The sequence below is a fragment of the Myotis nattereri genome, assembly GCF_964212035.1.
Source record: "Myotis nattereri genome assembly, chromosome: 3".
NCBI classification, from domain to species: Eukaryota; Metazoa; Chordata; class Mammalia; order Chiroptera; family Vespertilionidae; genus Myotis; species Myotis nattereri.
The window spans coordinates 140,805,000-140,819,740 of record NC_138077.1 but is presented as its reverse complement, the minus strand read 5'-3'; the positions used below and the strand labels follow the sequence as shown (position 1 = coordinate 140,819,740).

The window sequence follows — 14,741 nt, the reverse complement described above, 5'->3', positions numbered from 1 at the left end:
AGTATGATGGTGGGAGGTGGGTCCTTCAGGTGGTGATTAGGTCATGAGGGTGGAACCCTCTTGAATGGGGTTAGTCCCTTTATAAGAAGAGATTCAGGGAGCTCCCCTGGCCCTTCCACCATGTGCGGATGCAGCCAGAAAACAGCATCCATGAATCACAATGCACCACATCTGCTGGCACCTTGATCCTGGATTTCCCAGCCTTCAGAACTGTGAGAAACATCTACTATTTATAAGCCACCCGCTCCATGGCATTATTATAGCAGCCTGAGACAGACCTCTTTATAACTTTCCTTTTAGACAGAGAGGGCCACAAAGAAAGAAAGGAAGGAGGGAAGGAAGGAAGGAGGGAAGGAAGGAAGGAGGGAAGGAAGGAAGGAAGGAAGGAAGGAAGGAAGGAAGGAAGGGAGGGAAGAAGGATGGTAGGAAGGTTACAAAAGGATTTTGGCCCTAAGAGAAAACATGAAAAGCCAATATGAGGCACAACAGCAGCTATATTTACAAAATGCAGGTCAACTGTCCTATGGTGACTGACTCTATATGAATCAGGATAGGCTAGGTTATAACTCCCAAATCTCAGTGGCTTAACACAACAGAGCGCCTTCTTGTTCTACACATGCTGACAGGGACTCTGCTCCTCATGCTTACTTGGGGACCCCGCCTGAGGGGGACTTCATCTTGGCACGCATATTAAACTTATTGGGGTGACATTGGTCAATAGGATCATATAGGTTTCAGATGTGGATCTCCATGTTACAAGATCTGTATACTGCACCGTGTGCCCACCACCCAAAGTCAAATCATCTTCTGTCACTGTCACCATATATTAGGCCCCCTTCACTCCCCACCCCCCAGACTTTTTTTTTAAAAAATGTGATTTCCTCTTAGACTCACATACCAGTTTCAAGAGAAATGTACTAACTCACCAACTGATGACATAATTAAATTTTAATTTGGATTCCTTACAAGACACATAAAAGGCTGAAACATTTTGTGATAAAGGGAAGAGCTGAACAGGGTGTGGGTTTAAAGAGGGAAAATGTCCTATGGTAACCACAGGGCACCTGATTTCCCTGTGCTGATACAATCCAAATAAGTTCTTCAAATTCTGATGATTTCTTATTATGCCAATTCCTTTCATTATGAAAGAAGCCACTTCCTTTAGTAAAGGCCAACGATGGCAGGTAGAAATAAACCTCTGATGCAATCGAGCAAAAATGTCTGAAAAGGGGCACAGTGTGAGCCGGATGAATCCCGTTTTTGAAAGTGCATGGGTGCTAAGGAACTGGGTACTTCCTCACTTCTCCACCGGCTGCCGAGAGTCCCTTCAGTGGCAGAGTCATCCAGCCACCCCCTCTCCCCCACACATTCCGAAAGGATTGAAGGTCCAAAAATAGGCTTTGCTATAAACTTTTCAGGAACACACCTGCTGCGAGAAATAAGATGTCTGTAGCATCAGGACTCCGGACAAAGCATAAAGAAGGAGATGCATTAAAAAATGTTTATTAAAGGTTGAAAAGTCTTCCCACATAAGGAAGAGGTGACCAGGCCCACTCCTGTATGTCAGGTTCTGACCTGAAGATTGACGATTTAAAGAGGATGCAGCCACTTGCATTTCTTGCTAAAAATAAACCAAAAGGAGCTTAATGTGAAAGATAGGCTATGGCAGCTGTTATGAAGTTTGAGCTCAAATAACCAGTGGGCCCCACTCCACGTGAGACAGGGTGAGCTTCATCAAAAAGTGTGGCTAAAAGGCGGCCAGGAGGCCATTATAAATGACTGCCTTTTGAGAACTGATGTGGTTGCTTCCTGTTCACTGAAGACTTTAATTCGGAATTTATTCTTCTTCGCAGATGCTTCATTTAGTTGTTTTAATTATAGAGCTTGACAAAAAGAGCCAAAAGAAGAGCAAAGAGGGCGAGGCCCACAGACACCGTCAGTGCTCCGTCCTGACGGAGGCCTCGCAGCCGCAGCCCCACTCTGGAACCCGCCGAGTCGCACTGGGACAGGGAGCTCAGGGGACCCCCACGCCTGCTTCTGAATTCCTAGAAAGAGAGAGACACAGGAGAAAATAATTTTAAAATGCAAAGAAAGCCCCATTATGCTATCAATCAAGTAATGGGTCCCAAGAAGGAACTTCTTTTTTTAAAAAAACACACACACATTGAGATATAACTGACATATAACCTTGTCTTAGCTTCAGGTGTACAGCCTAATGCTCGAAGTCCGTATACACCGTGAATGACCACCACTGTAAGACCACTGAACGTCTATCACCAGGCCGAGTCACACATTTATTTGTCTTGTGATGAGACGTTTCAGTGCATATATCCTTCTGAGTTCGTGTTTTTGAATATTTGGAAATATTCCTAGAAGTGGAATAGCTGGTTCACACAGTAGTCCTATTTTGAATTTTGTAAGGAACTTCCATACCTCTTTCCACAGTGGCTGGACCAATTCACATTCCTACCAACAGTGCACAAGTGTTCCCTTATCCACATCCTTGCCAACACTTACATCTTGTCTTTTTAAGAATAGTGATTCTGACAGGTGTAAGGTGATACCTTCCTGTTGTCTGATTTGCATTTCCCTGAGGACAGTGATGTTGAGCATCGTTTTATGTACCTGCTAGCCAACTATATGTCTTCTTTGGAAAAATGTCTATTCAGAGCCTCTGTTCATTTTTTTTTTTTTTGCTATTGAGTTGTATGAGTTCTTTATATATTTTGGATATTAACCCCTTATTAGATGTCAGATATATAATTTGAAAATATTTTCTCCCATTTAGTACGCTGCCTTTTCATTTTGTTGATGTGTTACAGTAGAACCAAGTATATAAACCTACAACAACTTTCATGTTCAGAAACTTTAGGGATCAGATTTCAATCAATTAGAGATAAATGAAGACAGTGGAGAAAACTTAGTCTGGTTAGATGGTAACAAAAGTCCATCTCTAATTATTGCCCCTTCTCTAACAGTTACATACTTATTGTTGGGGAAGGGAAAGACAGGCTTTTCGCCCTGAGCACATGTAACACCCACAGGCACAACTGGGACCAGTTCTAGGAATCCTAAGTGCCTGGGCTCTGGGCTTTAACCCAAACCGGAACCCTACTCCAACCCTAACCCTTATCCTCTCTTTGCCGCCATACAAAAATCACCTGTAAAATGGAGATGCTGTTAGTATTTGCACATCAATGGGTTGTTATGGGAATCAAATGAGAGAGTGTCTTAAACATTTAAAACTCAAATAAGGTATCTTGTGGTTCTCATAGAATATGTAAACTGCAGACATTCCTTTAACACAATTGCAAGTCACTATTTTATTTGTTTTTCAAATGTGATTCATTGATTTAAGCTATATTTGTTCCTTAAACATACCATCAGGAGGCACACAGCATAATAAATGAGCAGAGCAGAAACTGAGCCCAAGTTCAGACCTTCGTCAGCCTTGTGACCTTGGGCCAGTGGTTTAAGCTCTCTAACCCTAACCAGCTCCTCTGTGAAGGAGACCAATATGTACCTTAAGATGTTGTTGAAAGGCTTAGAAATGACATGCCCAGAGCCCAGGCAGAGTACCTGTAATATAGGTTTAAAATATACTTTTATTGATTTCAGAGAGGGAGAGAGAGATAAACATCAGTGATGAGAATCATTGATTGGCTGCCTCCTGCATGCCCCACAATGGGATTGTGCCCTGAACGGGAATCGAACCATGACCTCCTGGTTCATAGGTCAATGCTCAACCACGGAGCCATGCCGGCCAGCATATAGGTTTAAATTAAGGGCTGCTACTTTTTACATTCCAGTAGTGTGGCTTGGAAAACACTTGGACCACAGCACTCATCAATAGTCCCAACATGACAACGCCCTGTCCTGGGTACCACCCTCACAGCACTCGCCCACAGGGAGAAGCTATGCCCACTGGGAAGTCAGCACCTCTTATTCCCAGCCCTCAGTGAGTGAACCTTCTGGAAAGGCGCTTTATGAAACCATCCGATGTGAGAAGGAAAGACTGGGTTCCACAAGCTATGAAGTGGGATTCAACTCTCAGATGTACTAGGGTCCACTTTTACCTGCTTTTTCTTTTGATATCTAATATTATGGTAATGCTGTTGTCAAGGAAACTACAAAGGAAAGAAAAATGTCACTGTAACCCCACAACTCTACCTAAAACACTTTGCCCCAGTTCTGTGCCCTGCCTGAACCAGCCACCTCCCCTTTACCCACTATCTGCCCTCTGCCTTCTGTTCTTATGTTCTTGAAGGACACCCCAGCAGGAAAGCCGCCCTCCACTGGTGAACAGCAGGAAGGGTTAGGTGCACCCCTCTCAGGCCGAGCGTCCCGTTGGCTGGCTCCCATCACGGTACCTATCAACAGTACTGCATGGCCTGTCTTTTGCTGTCTCCTGCATGATCCCGAGTGTGCTCCTGAGAGGGGGGCTGGCCTGGCTCTCCCATGGATGCCCAGGGCCTGGCATGGGGGAGGGGACTGGTAAATTGAAAGGATATTCCTTGAAGATATATATATATACACACACACACACACACACACACACACACACATATAAATAGTCTTTCCATATGAATTGCCATTTACCTATTCTTGTATTTTTTATTAGACTGTAAGGTAAATGGGACAAAGAATCAAATATCACCAGTGCTACATACACAGTATAAATATAAAACAGCATCATTGGAGGGACACAACAATTTCCTAGCAGAGAGGTAGCAAACTAACACGTTTTGTATTGCTACTCTAACACATTGCCACAAACCCCAGGTCTGCCATTTGGCTTCTAGGACAATCCCAACTTTAACTACTCACCCAGTTTCCCCCACTTTCAAGGCCACTAGCACTGGCTTTTTGATAAGCACCCTGATGATTTCCATTGGACCCCATGTATAATCTCAAGATCTTTAGCTTAAACACATCCTCAAAATCCCTTTTGCCAGGTAGGGTAACCTTCACAGGTTCCCAGGATTAGGACATGAACATCTCGGGGGTACATCACTGCCTGCTATTCATGGCACATGTGATCCCCAAATGATCTCATTATCCCACCAGAAAGTGTGCTCAGTTGAGCAGAGGTGACCTAGCCACACAAAAGAACGCTGTCCCACAGAAGCCTAATGCTCTACATGTTTACACGGCAGGGTGCACGGGGCACCCCTACCCCTGGTGACTGTATGGCTAGTGACCCTGAAGCTTCCTGGTGGAGGAAGAGGGGGCCTCCAGCGCTGGGCTTCTGCTAAATCCTTTTCCTTTCTCTAAGCTCATGTAGCTGCTTGCTGAGCAAATGGTCCTCTAGGGCCACACGTACTTGTCCTACGCATAGCTCTCTCATCCAAAAGAAGCAGGGACTTGAAGGAGAGGGCACCTAGGAGATGGTGGATCAATGTTCTCTGAAGGGACATTTGCATTTCTACTTATTCCTTTGCCTTCCAGTTACAATCTCATACAGTTGCAAGTATCCTTCTCTGGGAGCTGGATGGGCTTGGCCTTCCAATGGAAGAAATTCGTGCTGTTCAGAAGAGGCTTCTCCTGCAGTTCTTCCTCCTTCTCATAAAAAAATATTTGCATATTGTTGCCCTGGCCAGTTTTTCTCAGTGGTTGGAGCATTGGTCCTCGGACTGAAGGGTTACACGTTCGATTCCCAGTCAAGGGCATGTACTAGTACCTAGGTGCAGGCTTGATCCCGAGCCCTGGTCAGGGTGTGTACAGGAGGCAACCAATCAATGTGTCTCGCTCATTGATGTTTCTCTCTGTCTCTCCACCTCCCTTCCATTCTCTTTAAAAGCCAATGGGGGGGGGGGAATATCCTCAGGTGAGAATTAACAAAAATAAATAAATAAATAAAAATGTTTGCATATTATAATATGTACTAGAGGCCCGGTGCACGGATTCGTGCACCCGTGGGGTCCCTCAGCCTGGCCTGTGCCTTTGTGCAATCTGGGACCCCTTGGGGGATGTTGGACTGCCGGTTTCGGTCCGATCCTGGGAATCGGGCCAAAACTGAAAGTCCAAATCCCCCGAGTGATGTAGTAGTGTGCGAAGCTGGGCGGCCCAGGGAGGAGCCTGAGCCTGGGATGGACAGGTGCACCACGCAGCTCCCACTCATCCAGCCCTGCTGCGCCTGTCGCTGCCATCCTCCCTAGAACTGCTGCAGAGGTGGGAGAGGTTTGCATCACTGCAGCTGCGCTTGGCAGCTGTGAGGCCGGTGTCTGGCACCCTTGGGTCAGCTGAGCAGTGTGCCCACTGTGGGAGCACACTGACCACCAGGGGGCAGCTCCTGCGTTGAGCATCTGCCCCCTGGTGGTCAGTGCGTGTCACAGTGACCAGTCAACCGGTCTTTTGGTCGCTTAGGCATATATATATATATATATATATATATATATATATATATATATATATATTCTTAGAGAGAGAGAGAGAGAGAGAGAGAGAGAGGCCCAGTGCATGAAATTCGTGCACTGGGGGGGGGGGAGGGGGGAATGTCCCTCAGCCCAGCCTGCACCCTCTCCAATCTGGGACCCCTCGGGGGATGTCTGACTGCCAGACATCCCTCTCACAATCCAGGACTGCTGGCTCCCAACCACTCGCCTGCCTACCTGCCTGATTGCCCCTAACCGCTCTGCCTGCCAGCCTGATCACCCCCTAAACACTCCCCTGCCAGCCTCATCAATGCCTAACTGCTCCCCTGCCAGCCCAATTGCCCTCCCCCACAGGCCTGATCTCACCCCCAACTGCCCTCTCCTGCCATCCTGATCTCTCCCCTAACTGCCGTACTCTGCCGGCCTGATTGCCCCTAACTGCCCTCCCCTGCCAGCCTGATCGCCCCTAACAGCCTCTGCCTCAGCCCCCACCACCATGGCTTTGTCTGGAAGGAAGCTTGATGTCCAGAAGATGGCTGGTTGACCTGGTCTAATTAGCATATTACCCTTTTATTAGTGTAGATAGATTATATAGGATAGGATTGCTTAAATGGGGGAGAGGGGGAAGCCTTTTTTTAGCAGGAGGAGATGCTCTTGGCAGACAAAAACACATAATTTCTTTTTTTTTTTTTTAAACAAACAAACACTGAGCTCTGTACTTTCTTTATTTATTTTAATATATTTTATTGATATTTTACAGAGAGGAAGGGAGAGAGATAGAGAGTCAGAAACATCGATGAGAGAGAAACATCGATCAGCTGCCTCCTGCACATCCCCCACTGGGGACGTGCCCGCAACCCAGGCACATGCCCCTGACCGGAATCGAACCTGGGACCCCTCAGTCCACAGGCCGACGCTCTATCCACTGAGCCAAACCGGCTTTGGCAAAAACACATAATTTCTATATCTGGACTGATAGCCAGCCATATGCACTATACTGCCAAACTGGTCATTAAAAAATTGAACCGCTTTCTTACACCTTACACCAAACAGCTGTTGCCCTTAAAAACCCCTCTTCAGCCCCCACCTTAGGTTCTGCCTTCGCAGTTCACCCAGATTAGGTTATGATTGATCAGTTTCTATGCCAGTCAGCATCTCCGGGCCTATCTCTGGGCCTGATCAAAGAGGCAGAGTTGATTAGCAGACCCCAAGGAGGCCCAGAGAGAAACAGAGACACGGTTGCTGGGGAAGCCCGGAGAGAAAGAGAGAGGCTATAGCTGATCAACAGCTGCTACAGAGGCTGCAGATCAGACCCTGCCTCTCTCTCTGCAGGCCTCTCTCCAGGCCTGATCCGCAGCCCCCTCAGCAGTCAGTGCTGAGTTGCTGCACCAGCACTGGCTGCAATCAGTGCTGGGTCACCATGGCAACCCAGCACTGACTTCTGGTATTTGGTAGAGCCTTCGGTCATTATGGACCCTGGCTCTTTATATATATATATATTAAGGCCACAGAACCAGAAGCATAAGGATCCAGTAAGAAAAGTAGAGGACAGGGTCTATGCAAAAATTCTAAGTAGCATATTTATGGACACACCACGTGTCCAGCAGTGCTCTAAGTACTCTACATCCCTCTCTCCATTATACCACCCAACCTCCTAGGGAGGTAGTTCACATGAACAAATCCCAACTTTAAGTACTCACCCAGTTTACAGATAGTAGGAATAAATGGTGAAGTGGATGAGAGGCTGGGCTTTAATCATGCTAAGGTTAGCCTTGGTAGTAACCTATCACTGATAATGCAAAATAAAGAAATAAGAAAAAATCATGGCAGTACCTAATTATTAAAATGACTATCAAGATCAAGACCAAACAGACATCCCCCTTTCTCTGCTACACAACCTCAGGAAGGCAATGGTGCTATTTTGTGTTTCTCTACGGAAGGACTGTCCAGGAGAGCCAGCCTCAGGTTGGGCGCACTCTGCACACCTGCCTTGCAGTTCTGAGCCTTGTTGAGAGTTTGCAAATGTGACCTGTAGATGGCACATTCCCGAGTATTCTCTGAACATACGCACACATACGTGATCTGCTCGCATTAGAACATGTTGCAAAATGTGTTTTAATGAGGAACAGTTGGTCTGGTTCTGCTCAAATAAAAGATATCTCTGTAAGAGAGTTGCCACCTGTCTTCCCATCTTGCAGTGCAGCTTCTAAATGAGCTCTTCTGTCCCCGACACCTGCAGGTGTCACAGGGCCCTGAAATCATAGGCCACGTGCCAGCTCCCTTCCTGAAATTGACAGGCAACCTCGGTCCTGTGCTCCGTGTCACTGCCAGAGAGCAGGCACTGAGGGGAGTGAGGGTGCCAAGCTACCTTTCTCCACTATTCTTCTAAACATGCCTCAAATTGGGACCATCTTAATATCATATAACCAGGACTGCCTAATTATCTTCAAACCGAAGATGTTAGTATTTCCTAGTTTTTATAGTCTATGTAAATAATGTCCTATGCATTGTCCATGAGCATTACTGGTACGCTGGCATTTAATGGCCACAGCAATTAAACGTGGAATCAATTACATGTTTTCATTTGTTTTGAGAGGGCATTTACATTTTAAAACCTCTGTCACAGAGTTACATGATGACAGAACCGTATTGTCAAGCCCTTCTGTATCACTTTTGGGCATGAGCAATTATAAATCAGACATTATCCTTATGTAATTTTTCCCCCCCTCTCACCTCAAATGCATAATTGCTGTCATTAGAAAGGCAAAGAAAATATTTTAAACTGGAACACACATACATACACACACACACACACATCACTATAACCTTGATTTTTTATCTTATTTTGGTGATAGCACAGTAAACACAAGGCTTTGCTAATAAGGCCAGACATGAATTATTAAACTATCTACTGTATGATCAAATGCATTTCAGATTATATTCTGAATAATTTTGCCTTGACGTTCACCAAAGGAAAAGATCTGACGTTCCCTCCATGAGCCTCTCTTTCAGAGTGCCCAACCCTCTGACTCCAACTGCACCCAATGGAAAAAAGAAATAATTATATCAAACACCAAAGCTTGCATCAGCCCGTCACTTAATTATGGCTTTATATAAGACCTTGCTTCATCCGACTCAGATATGAAAACAACTCAGCTCCCCATGTTTTTTAATGGATTCAAAATATTTCTCATGTATAAAATTTTCTCATGGCTCAGAGGCACTGTTAGAGCTTGAAGTAGAATCTAAGAGCGATGAAGAGAAATAATTAGATGGCTCATAACTCAAGATAAATTAGAGTTTAGGATCTTTATTTTTAACAAAGCCTGGACATATGGCCTGTGCAGGAAATCTATCAAAACCAAATATGTGATCAATGAGAGGAAGTTTTCTTAAAATATACATTATGCGGTGTAGCATACTATCAGAAAAGAACCTAAAAATCGCCTGATTTTGAAAGATTTACTTTAAATACAAAATTACCTTCATATCCAAAAGCTATCTTGATCACAATTGCATTTTACACTGCAAAATATAGCACCTCCTAAGGTAAGCTTCCCTAATGCAAACTGCTGCGTGAGTCCCAGGTAACAAGGAGTGGACAAAGGTGGTCGCTCAGCGTTTGCAATGCCTTCCTAATCCTCTAGCTGTGGGAGTCTATCTGAATACCTCAGTTTCTTTGAAGTTCTTAATCTTTAACTTAGCACCAATGTGCATTCAAATGAGCTTACATATTCCTAATTTTTGACTTGTTACATTGATGAAAATAAGGGGGATGTTGCAGGACAAAAGAATCAGATCTAGAATTAATAACACGGTATAGAAATCTTTGCCAACAGTACTGCATTGTCATTTGTTTATACATAACTTCTCTAGTTCTACAAAAAATGAGAGGTTGCAAGCTTTGCCAAAGGTATGCTATCAAAGATCTGGCATCTTAGATGGAGATACATTTATTTTTATTTCTTTATTGTTACTAAATATTTTTTCTCAAAAGAGGAGGTTTTTCTTATTAGCCATACTTAAGAAAATTATTCTAGAACTTATGTAGGTCTCTCTTTTGCAAACTAAGTATCAGCCATAGATGTATAGACAAGTATAGACACACACACACACACACACACACACACACGACCTTGAAATAAAGAAGGAACCAGGAGGCTCACATAGAACTATGCAGTTTCTAATCGCAATGTTCATATAGTGCCAGAAATCTGAACTCATCTATTCCAAATTATTGGCTGGAGCTAAGCATTAGTACAAACTAAAGCTGCTCCACAGGTGCGACAAAGCTGAAAGAAGAAAGAAAAAGTTAACCGGGTCAAGATGCTCTATTGATGATAAAGTCCTTTTAATAATCTCTTCAACCACAACTAAAACCATCCTCCTTCCATGGAGTGTACACAGGAAGCTGTGAACTAGGATGCTGAGGAACATAACAATTGCGTGTATTAAAGTTAATCTTTAAGTAATCAATTCAACTCAAAATAATTACTCCTAAGAATTTCTTTCAACTAGGTAACCATGAAAGTGTGTTGGCAGATGTTTGTGCTTTAAATGAAAAAGAAGCCATGCTGTTAACAACGATTACAATGCAACCCTCTCATCCTGTTCCAAGTACCATTTTCAATGACACCGGAGATATGGTTTTAGCATCATTGAGCTCCATGAACTGCATAAAATGAATAAAGGAGATGGCAGGTACTTTGTTTTGTCTCAAAGTCTCATAAATGATGAGCTAACATGTAAAATGTTTCCTATAATACACCATGATATTCAGTTTGGAAAACTGAGATAAACTAGTTAAGAACATGGTACATTCTAACTATAATTTCACTGAACTCAGTCACCTGGAGAAAGTTCACATCTCTACCTTTTTTCCTATCACTTCCAAAGTTCCATTATGTGTACTTCCAAAAATCCACTCCAAGGAATGCCCGTTTTCTCTTTCTATTTTTATTTTGAATACAGACAGTTTTTAAAATGAAAGAACAACAATCCTATCAAAGTCACTTACAATAACTGGAAAATTAATATTAAGAAACTTAATAATTTATATGACTAAAAGAGTGTGGTGGGCAGCCTCTAAAACAGTCCCCAATCATCCCTACCTCCTGATATTCATGTGCTTGTGTAATACCCTTCCCTTGACCATGGGCTAAACTTACTGACATGCGTCTAATTAATACTCGACATAAGTGATGGGGTGTCACTCCTGAAATTAGGTTACAAAAAAACTGTGGCTTCTCTCTTACTCACTCTGTTTGCTTGCTCTGTGGGAAGCCAGCTGCCAAGTGTGGGCTGTCCTATGCAGAGCCCCCATGAGAAGTCACAGAGGGAGACCTCTGATCAACAGCCAACAAAGGACCAAGACCTTGATTTAATAACCCATGAGAGACAGAATGTTGGCATCAACTCACAGGTGGACTCAGAAGCATGCCCTTCCCCAGCTGAGCTCTCAGTTGAGACAGCACCCCTGGCTGACACCCTGACTGCAACTTCATGACAGGCATCAATCCAGAGGCACCCAGCTAAGCAGCGTCCAGATTTCTGACTCACTGAAGCTCTCGGATAATAAATGTTTATTGTTTTAAGCTGCTAAATTTTGAGGTAATTTGTTATACAGCAAGACATAACTAACAAAAAATATGCCAGGTAGAGGGCTAGAAACAGATTCACATGTAAGTTTAAACATTATTTATAACAGAAGCATTGCAGGCCAAGGAAAGATAGGCTTTCAATAAAATTTTCTGGAACAATTCATTATACACTCATAAAACAATGAATTTAGCCCCTAACTACCATGCTTAAAAATATATTACAGATAGATTAATTTCTTACCTAGCAAAGGCAAAACTGGAAAAATTTAGAAGATAATATGGGCTGAAAATCTGTCTAATCCACAAGGGTAGGAAAATAGTTCTTAAATCACAAAAATACACGCAGTCCTATGGGCACCAAAAAGAAGTTAAAATACAAGCCAGAAACTGGGAGAAGACATTTGTTTCACATATAGCTGATTTTATATAAAGAAATCCTAAAAAACAATAAGATAGTGTCAATTCAATAGAAGGAAAATGAGCAAAAGATTTACACAGACTCTTTATTAAAGAGGATATATGAATAAATACATAAAGAAACCAATCAATATATTAAAATGTGTCCAACCTCATTCATAATTAAGAGAAAAACAAGTTGAAAACACAATGAGATAACAATTCTCCACCAGGTTGTCAAAAAGTAAGAGGTCTACCAATGTAAGTGTTGATGAGAATGCAGAGGCAACCAGACCACTTCAGCACCGCTGCAGGTGGGGATCTAAATAAACAAACATAACCACCTTGGGAAACAGTGGGGCATTATCTGGTAAAGTGGGAGTGGTGCACGCCTGACAACCCCACAATCCCACTCTTGGGTGTGTCATCAAGACTACATAAGTCGTTGCAAGTACGGGTCAATCTCAAGTCCCCATCATGGCTGATGGGATTTGAGTTAGAAGCTCTACCATGGTTTAGAATAGAGAGGGAGGTGGGGGAGGGGCTGGTCAAGGTAGAATAAAGTAGCCCTGGGATGTGAGGCTCAAGCTGTGGGGCCGGGGCTTCTTGAAAACATTAGCTTTCCAAGCTGTTTTCCTAATAACGGGTTTCTTTTTTAATATGGGTCCCAGTAACTAACCTACCTCTTCTCCTTTAACACTTCTCCTTTTCTTTCAATTCCTAAGGTGTTCCTCACCACCTTAAGAAGATTACTGGCCGGAGAAATCAAGATGGCGGCATAGGTAAACACCGGAAATTGCTGCCTCTGACAACAACTTCAAAAATACAACAGAAAGACAAAATGGACATCATCCAGAACTACAGGAAGGCTGGCTGAGTGGAAATTCTACAACTAGAATGAAAGAGAAAAGCACACTGAGACTCAGAGGAGCTTTGGAAGTAAAGGGCAGAGGTACAGAGGCTCGAGCGACGCGGAAAGGGGCTGGCACCTGAGGACACGGCTGTCTTTTTGAATCGGGAGGGAATCACAAGCTCCCGACTGCTCTAGACTCCAGTTCCGGGAAGTCTCTGGGGACCCAGGTCTCATACGGGGAGAAACTGGACTGTCTGGCAGCGGGCAGAACTCAGAACTTGGGGGCAGCTTTCCCTCAGAGGTGCTTGCAGCAATAACCGGGACACTGACACATGGGGCCCCTTAGGGCAGGGCTGAGGATCAGCCATAGCTGCTTGCTCCACCCTGTTGATTCCCTGAGACCCCGCCCCACCCAGGCTTCCGCAGAGGCCTTTGCATATGAATGCCCTGGCCCTTTGCAATCTGAAAAGTACCTAACAAATTGCAGCTGGGCCAGACAGACCCAGAACTTCCAAGAGAAGGCCCAAGACCCCACAGCAGCTTGCATTGCCTCACAGCTGAGCCTCATCTGGGCACCTCCAAACTCCAAAAAAGGAAGGGGAATCTGCAGATTTCTTCGTAGCTCCTGCTGGGTAGTCTCAGGAAGAGGCTAAATTAGCACCTCCTTAGATCCAAGGGCCAGTGTACCCAGTGGTCAGAGTGGGATCATCCAGATTATGACTCCTCAGATCCATAAGGAACACACTCAGGGGGCAGACTCAGTGAGCACCAAAGCCCTACTGAAGCAAGTCTTGCCCCAGAAGGGTACCTTCAGCACAGAAGTTCTCCCACTGCAGACACAGCTGATTCTCAAAGCCAAATGGCCTGGAGGTCAATTCCTCCCAGTGATAGCTACAACAATCAAGGCTTAACTACAACAAGACTGTGCACAAAGCCCACAAGGGGGTGCACGAAGAGTGTCCACCTCAGGTAATTGGGGAGGCTGAGCCACTGGGCCCTATAGGACACCTAGCACACAAAGCCACTCTACCAACACAGGGAAGCATAAAAAATGTGGAGACAAAGAAACAGGTCACAAATGACAGAAATGGAGGAAAGCAAATGACTGGATATAGAGTTCAAAACCACACTTTTAAGGTTTTTCAATAATTTTCTGGAAAGCGCTGATAAATTTAGTGAGACCCTGGAGGATATGAAAAAAGACCAACTAGAAATTAAGCATACACTGACTGAAATAAAGAATAATATACAGAGATCCAACAGCAGACTAGAGGGTCCCAAGAATCAAGTCAAAGATTTGAAATACGAAGAAACAAAAAGTACCCAACCGGAAAAGCAAAAAAAGAATCCAAAAATACGAAGATAGTGTAAGGAGCCTCTGGGATAACTTCAAGCGTACCCACATCAGAATTATAGGGGTGCCAGAAGAAGAGAGAGAGCAAGATATTGAAAACCTATTCAAAGAAATAATGCCAGAAAACTTCCCCTACCTGGTGAAAGAAATAGACTTACAAGTCC

General features: G+C 44.0%; 1 protein-coding gene across 3 annotated transcripts in view; it reads right to left on the bottom strand.

The window, feature by feature from the left end:
- Positions 1-1,487: 1,487 nt before the first annotated feature.
- CDKAL1 (CDKAL1 threonylcarbamoyladenosine tRNA methylthiotransferase) overlaps positions 1,488-14,741 on the bottom strand; it is a gene marked incomplete at its 5' end in the record, with an annotated part of 671,369 nt that continues 658,115 nt past the window's right edge. For all 3 annotated transcript variants that reach the window (XM_081086812.1, XM_081086813.1, XM_081086811.1), the window contains one exon: positions 1,488-2,045. In XM_081086812.1, the coding sequence (XP_080942938.1) occupies positions 1,872-2,045 (174 nt within the window). In that variant the 3' untranslated portion in view covers positions 1,488-1,871. The remainder of the gene's footprint in view (positions 2,046-14,741) is intronic.